General features: G+C 30.8%; 1 protein-coding gene across 2 annotated transcripts in view; it reads left to right on the forward strand.

Annotated features, from left to right (window-relative positions):
• The first annotated feature begins 5,336 nt into the window (after window positions 1-5,336).
• The window catches only part of LOC112515136 (developmental protein SEPALLATA 1-like), a 6,545-nt gene continuing 4,133 nt past the window's right edge, over window positions 5,337-7,748 (forward strand). For both annotated transcript variants that reach the window (XM_025121809.1, XM_025121810.1), the window contains exons 1-4: window positions 5,337-5,521; window positions 6,975-7,053; window positions 7,308-7,372; window positions 7,486-7,585. In XM_025121809.1, the coding sequence (XP_024977577.1) occupies window positions 5,337-5,521; window positions 6,975-7,053; window positions 7,308-7,372; window positions 7,486-7,585 (429 nt within the window). The remainder of the gene's footprint in view (window positions 5,522-6,974; window positions 7,054-7,307; window positions 7,373-7,485; window positions 7,586-7,748) is intronic.

Below are 7,748 nucleotides of genomic sequence, written 5' to 3' on the forward strand. Positions count from 1 at the left end.
TGTTGTAGGTGAATTGCAGGTGTGTGGAAGATAATTACAAAAGCTGATGTGGCACAATTGAAAGTGTAAATGGATTGCAGGGATGTGGATGGTCTAATAATAAGATGGTAAAATAATGATAACTTTAAAACCTTAGGGGTCTAAGATGTAAAGTAAAGATAGAATAGGGTAAAAAGGAAGAAAAAATGTATTTATAAAGGGGTAAAAGTGTAAATAAAACCAAAGACCGAGAAATTGTAGTTCACTTGTCATGTCAACACGTGGTGTCGCAGTAAGTGATATTAACGTCCACTACATCTCTTCCAATGAGAATCCGACACGTAGTTATTATTATTAAAACTTTTAAAATTGTCAAAAAGTCCCCCCCGGGAAAGACAAATAAAGGAGCGGTCATTTCGCCCCCTTAATTTATTTATTTATTTTATTAATCCTTTTATTTTAAAATAAACGTGGAAAATTAATTTAAGTAAAAAAAGTTTTTTAAAAATTTAAGGAACGAACTTATTTTGAATAACTAGAAAGATACTCGTATAATTCATTAATATACATTTCGATTTTAATGTTTTGTTTTATTTTTTACCTTCATCAAGGTTATAATACAGTTTTATGTGATTTAAAAAAAACAATAACATTATTGTTTTTAAATAAAATGTAAATTTTAAAATATCATAAAATTTTAAAAACAAAAATATATGTCATAATTAGTATCAAAATATCATAAAATTTTAATAGGGTTGTTAACGAATCAATTTATTTTTAATTTAATAATATATTTTTTTATAAAGATAATAATTAAGTATTCGGTTATAATTCAATTACTATCTTCATTATATTTTAGATCTTTTATATTTCAAATTATATGTTTATCATGTATTTGATTATGTTTATCTGCATTTAGTTACACGAATTCAAACATGAAATTTTAATAAGTTGTATTTACGTACAATTTACTTGTAATCTTGAATTTTAAGCAATGTGTATCAATAAACAGTACTTCATTCATAAAAATGGTTTTAAAAGTTGTTGTTAAATGGTTTATAATATAGTATAGATTAAGTTATTGAATTTTTTTTAATGAAAAAACCATTAAACTTTTTATTTTGATTGATGAAGTCTTCAGACTATTCTTTTGAATGAAAAATTATTAAACTTTCTCATTTTGAATGATCAAGTTCCTAAACATCTTTTTTAATAGATAAACCATCTAACTTTTGAAAATTGATTACTTGCATCATTTTAACAAAAACAACAAAAAACACTACCTGTAACCCACTAGAAATGCCTTAAAATAAAACTACTTGTAACCCCCTAAAAATAGATCAAAAATGGAGATGGATGGCAGGGGCCAACAGTGTAATAGGCGACATGAAAAATGGACAACAATGAGGTTATAGGGAGTGGCAAGCGGGGTGATACCGTTGTTTGCAAGGGTTTGGAGGGCGCAGTGTTTGGAAACGATAAAACTGGTTTAGGTTTTTTTTTACTTTAATGACCATTCTACTCGGTTATCGGTAGTTTATTTTGTTAAAAGGATGTTGATATTCATTTTCTAAAAGTTCAATGGTTTATTTTATTATAAAAATTGTTCAGGAACTTAATCATTTAAAAGTAAAAATTGATATTTTTTCATTCAAAAAAATAGTTCAGGACAAATCATTAAAAATAAGAAAGTTTAATGGGTTTTTTCATTCAAAAAATAGTCCAAGGACTTAATCATTTAAAACGAGATAATTTGTTGGGATTTTATAAATTTTTCCCTTGATTAAAATAATCAATCTTCTCATCTCCATTCAGTTGTAGTCATATTTTCAAGACAGTTCCAAAAAATAACCGTTTTTAAAAAAATAAATATGTAAATCTGTACAAAAAAATGTACTTCTAATGCAAACTCATGCTTTTCTACGTAAATCCCATTTTTTTTATTAGATAAAATGTGGTTTTGCGTATACACGTATAACATTTACGTAAAGAATGGTTATTTTGGGAATTAACATGGAAATATAGTTGAAAAAAATGAATGAAGGTGGCGATTGGTTATTTTAGTCAATTTCCAAATGAATATCAGTATTTTTACTTATATTTGTATCAAGATAAATGTCTAATTTCAAAAATAACGATTCAGTTCTCAAATCTACTCTTAATTAATACTTAAATATTTAAGAGTTGTGAAGAGGGATAATTAATTAAAAATTATTCATTTTTAAAACTGTATGTCAAATGAATGGTGCACTGTTTAATAACCAATGTATCTACATTTTATCCGTTCAATTCAAGTTTACAGTTACATACGCCATTAGTTTTAAACGAATAAATATATTCTTTTATATAAAAGTTCTTACAATGTATTCTCTACCTACCCACCTGTGTCGGTTTCGGGTACAGGTACCCTTTGTTGTTTATGAAACTAAGCCAATGATACGATAATAATTTGAAAAAATTCAGTTCATGTATCACAATGTGCATAACAGCTGGTTAACTACACATACTGGAAGGTAAGGAAAATGATCGAGTGATAAGAAGAGCTAAAGTGATAAGCGTAATAAATGATCTGAACCTTTGATCATCTTTAATCTCAAACTCACCCATGAACCACGTTTGATACGGGAATTAATTTAGTGCATCTTATCTTAATGTATATCCAAGGATGGAGATCGTTTATTACACTTCTCATCTTATTTCTAGTTTTCACCGGAACCCAACACTGTTTAGCAAAGTATCAAACGTTGGATAGATAAAACTAAACAAATTGTACACGACACTCTTCAAGTTGTGATTAATGACATGTACATTGAACATAAGGATCATTGAGTTGTCGTATCTTAAACCATAACTGTTACCGTACTTTTTGATTATTTTTTGTATAAAAATTGTTGATAGTTTATAATATATATTTTTGGATGAATTGCATGAAAATGCATCAATCTTTTTTAATTTTAGTTTGTGTAGCGTACGTTTTGAATATTCATTTTTGTATTTCACATATGACATCTAATAGCTAAGAATGCATGAAAATGCAACATATTTTAGTTTGATTTTTATTATCTGTAACGTATTTTTGTCAAAATGACTGAAATATCACATTCATGATATCTGAAATAAAGATTTAGAAATTACATCAGAGAAATTAAATACTCGAACCATTCAATGCAATTTGTCCTATATTGGACCTAAAAGTATTTTCGTCAACAAGTTTTTTAAACATATACGGATAACGGGACATTGTATTTTTAATAAAGTGCAAAATCTTATCATCTTGTTTCTAGAGCATCTGTAAGGCTGCATTTGTTATATGGGACAAGATAGGACGGAATAAAACTCATTGTCTCACGTTTGACGCAACATGGGACATGACAACAACTTACTGTCTCACGTTTGAAGCGACATAAGACAGAGACAATAATTGAGACAAAGTGAGATAACATGAGACAAAAAAGACATTTTCTTAATCCACCAAATTAGGTGAAACAATATGAGACAAAAATTAGACATAAACTGAAATATTACTAAGTAACTTTCATTTGGTATATAACCTCAATATGATATTTGTTTTAGTGGTCGGTAGCCATAGTCGGGCACCATCGGCCACCGACCACCACCACCTCCACCGTCAGCCACCAACCGCCACCACTCCCATCGTTGGCCACCTCAACCTTCTCCTCTAATACAGCAACTTCCGCCACCACCGTTCATTGCCACCAACATTACCACCATGGGATTTAAACATACAATTCTATTGTATATGCAAACTACACACATTTTTTTTAATATTTATCTTTAAATATGTTTGTCAAAAAACATCATAAAAATTCATGTTGAGATTGTATATTAAACATTGTGAGAAACTAAAAATCATAATTAATGGAAGGTTTATATACAAATCAAACAAAAAATCTATTCAGTTATAATATATTCATATGAATTCAGATAATGAATCTTCAATTGCATGATTCACATATGAATCTTGCATTTAATCTTCTCATGATGTTTAATATACTTATTTGAAACTCTTACTAAAAAACTACTAGCAAAATTGGTTTCATAGGACGTCTAGAATGTCTAAGCGTCTTAATATAATATTTTATAGAACATAAGTTTATAGGACAAAACTATAAACAAAAACGTTACAATATGTTTATTTTTAATATAAAGTATCATGTTAACTATTTTTATAGGACATTTTTTAGAAGTGTCTTATAAACCCATCATTTTACAGGAATTTTTTTCAAATTATATCATATAAAAAAGCTAATACAATATTTAATTTTAAAAGCGTTGGTAAAACACTTTAAAATGTCATATAAACATATTGTAAACGCATCTATAGAGAATGTGTACAGTTCCTTGTAAGACAATTTTTGTTCCATTCCCGAACCAATATGGGATCTTAGAATCCAACCCCTTCGGGAGCTCAACATCCTCACTGATACACTAGTCCGGTTCTCAGCTCTGACACCATATTTAACATTGCAAGCCAACCATACTAGATATTGTCCGCTTTGTTTACACCTGAACTCACGATTTTAAAACGCATCTGATAAAGGAGATGCCCAGTTTCTTATAAGACAACTTTCGTTCCCCTCTCTAACCATTGTTAAGATTTTACATTATTAGATGAGACGTTTATGATTTAATCTTATAAAATATTTTATCAGGACGTTTAAACGTATTATGAAACCAATTTTGTTATAATTAATTTAAATCTGATAATAACTTTTACAACAAATCCAAACTATTTATTTTCTTGAGAAGAAGTAATTAAGATTAAAAAATAGTAAATAAAATTAAATTTTAAAAAAAATTAAAGACACCTATGATATCAACCTCTCATAGACCGACACGTGTGATACCTATTTAAGGTTGGTGACATATGTTGATGTCTTTTATCTGTAAAAACTAATAATTCACTTAGAACTCCACACCGCTCTCCCACGCGCTCCCCTCCCCATTCTACTCGCACAATCGTCTCCTCCACGCGCCGTAATTGCGACTCTGATTACCCCCCATGATCATGCTTGCTTGTGTTTCTCAAATAGGTTAAAAAGCATGAAGCTTTGAAGGTGGAAACAACACCAACCCTAAATTTCATATCTGGGTATGAAATATGAAACCAAAAAAATCTTAGAAAACCCTAAAAAACATAGAATCCAAGATTAAATCCGAAACCCTTCTCAGTTTTCGCATCGTTTTTCTTCAAGTTTTTTGCATATTGCATCTGTGTTCATAAACCAATTTTTGTTTCTGTTTTTGTTTTCGTTTTAAACTCATTCGATTTCGATTTCAAGTGGGAATCGAAGAACTTGTGTTTGTTTTCTTTGTTGTCGAAATTTTGAAGAATTATGGGGAGAGGAAGAGTGGAATTGAAGAGGATCGAGAATAAGATAAATAGACAGGTGACTTTTGCGAAACGAAGAAATGGGCTTCTGAAGAAAGCTTATGAACTCTCTGTTCTTTGTGATGCTGAAGTTGCTCTCATCATCTTCTCAAATCGTGGAAAGCTCTATGAGTTCTGCAGTACTTCCAAGTAATTCATAAGAACACACCTTTACTATGTGTGTTTCTGTGTGTCTTAATTTCTTCCCTTTTTTCCTGCAGATCTGATATGGGTTTCTGTGTTTCTTGATGATCATGTTCTTGAGTTGCAGATTCTTTTATACTTTTATTTGCTTGAATACCCACCAGTTTAGTGACCTACACATACATATATATATAACCTATACATACATATATATATAGAGAGAGAGAGAGAGATATAGAGGTTTCTTGATGAAGGTTTATGGGTTTGAAATTAGGTTTAAGGATCTGAGGCTTAACAAGATCTTGTGTTCATGAATCTTGAAAAGGAAAGTAAACCATGTAAGTGACATAAAACAAGAAATTGGGATGAGTTCTTTTACTTTTGATTTTGCTTCTTTTTTTAGTTTTCTTGGATTTAGTTTTCGTGGGAAGAATGGAATTACCTTTTGGGTATTTATTCACATGATCCGGTTTTACAAAACCAAAATCCGTGTTTTTGTCCAAGTTTTAATGCATCAAAACCGATGAATCTTTGTGCTTTTGGGATGTAAACATTTCAAATGCCGACCTTGTGTAGAACCAATGTCGATCTTGGCTCGTCTTTACGTTTCTAGACGATTTTCTTTCGTGTAAAGTCTTCGGCTTTCGTGTCGGGTTTTCAAAGATCTTCGTTTGAAATTGAAACGATTAAACGTATTCGAACGGGGTTTTATCGGGTCCGATTTTGTTTGGTTTATTTTGATTTAATTTCTAGGTTTGTTTTTAGATCTTGTTGGGGATTGGAGCTGCAAGTTCATTGATTCAAAGACAAAAGTACAAAAGCTTTACTTGTTTTTCTACTGGAACCCTAATTTTCAGCACATTTTTCAAAGAGAAATGATTAAATCGTAGATTTAATCTGATTATTCCTTTTTCATTTTGGAATCATTATTGCAACATGATTTTGGATTAGGAAATTATTTAATCACATAATTAGCTTCAAAAACTCATTAATTATTGCATAAATTAACCCTAGCGATTCACTGCTCATGATCATGGTTATGAGGTCTTAATTTTTGTTTTTCTTTCTAAATGTTTCTCTTGTGTTATGATACAGAATCTGGTATAAAACGTGGGTTCTAATACGAAAAACTGCGTTGATACGGGTTTGAGTTTTCAATTAGTAACGAGATTGTGTTCTTTTGTATAAATAAGATGGACTAACAGATCACGATAAAAAGGTGAATCCGACATGAACCTCCGGGTTTTGCCCATACGAAAATCCGTCAAAACGGATAACTAATACGTTAGTAGGATGGGTTTCATGTGTTCAATGAGTTTTACATGTTCTAAAACACGATGTGTTGATCACTCTTCAATTAGAAACTTAATTTCAAGACAATTTAGCGCCGTTTATGCATCGTATGAACCTAAATGAATTGTTTTCTTTTGTTATAACTAATTAATCGTATATATCGCAGCATGCTCAAGATGCTCGAAAGGTATCAGAATTGCACTTATAGTTCGATGGAAGTCAGCAGATCAGCCAATGATGCCGAGGTATGATTTGCAGTTCCATTTTATTTCTTCAATTCATGTTGTGAAAAGAGAAATATTTTGAGAACGAGAGAACTAATTATTCATGATGAATAACCAGATAGATATGCACAACGAAAAATGCATGGTATTTATGAATAATTTGGAGTTATTCATCATGAATAATTCATGAAATAGTTAGTTCTCATGCAAACACGAAACCATTTCTTGTTGCATTCATCGTATTGAGTAGTTTCTTGTTAATTTGGATTGTATAGCAAAGCAGCTACAAGGAGTACATGAAACTGAAAGCTAAATACGAGTCTCTACAACAATACCAAAGGCAAGTAGTTTGTGTGTGTGTGTGTGTAAAAAAGATCGAATTTTTATGAACCGAACGAACGAGGCTAAACAAGATTTGTATCTACCGAACCTTGAATCGTGATCATTTCACAGGCAACTTTTTGGAGAAGATCTAGGGCCATTGAATCTGAAAGAACTTGAGCAACTAGAGCGCCAACTTGACTCCACGCTGAGGCAAATCCGGTCCATAAGGGTAAGATCGAGACACCAGATACGAAACTTCAATATCATCGATTAGTGAAAGTGGAGGTTTCTTTATGCCTAAAATTGGATCTTTTTACATACCCATGTGATCTTAATGAAATTGGAAGCTTCTGTATGTCTAAAATTGAATCTTTTTACATACCCATATGATC

Source organism: Cynara cardunculus (assembly GCF_001531365.2).
Source record: "Cynara cardunculus var. scolymus isolate 2C chromosome LG 7, CcrdV1, whole genome shotgun sequence".
Lineage (NCBI taxonomy): Eukaryota > Viridiplantae > Streptophyta > Magnoliopsida > Asterales > Asteraceae > Cynara > Cynara cardunculus.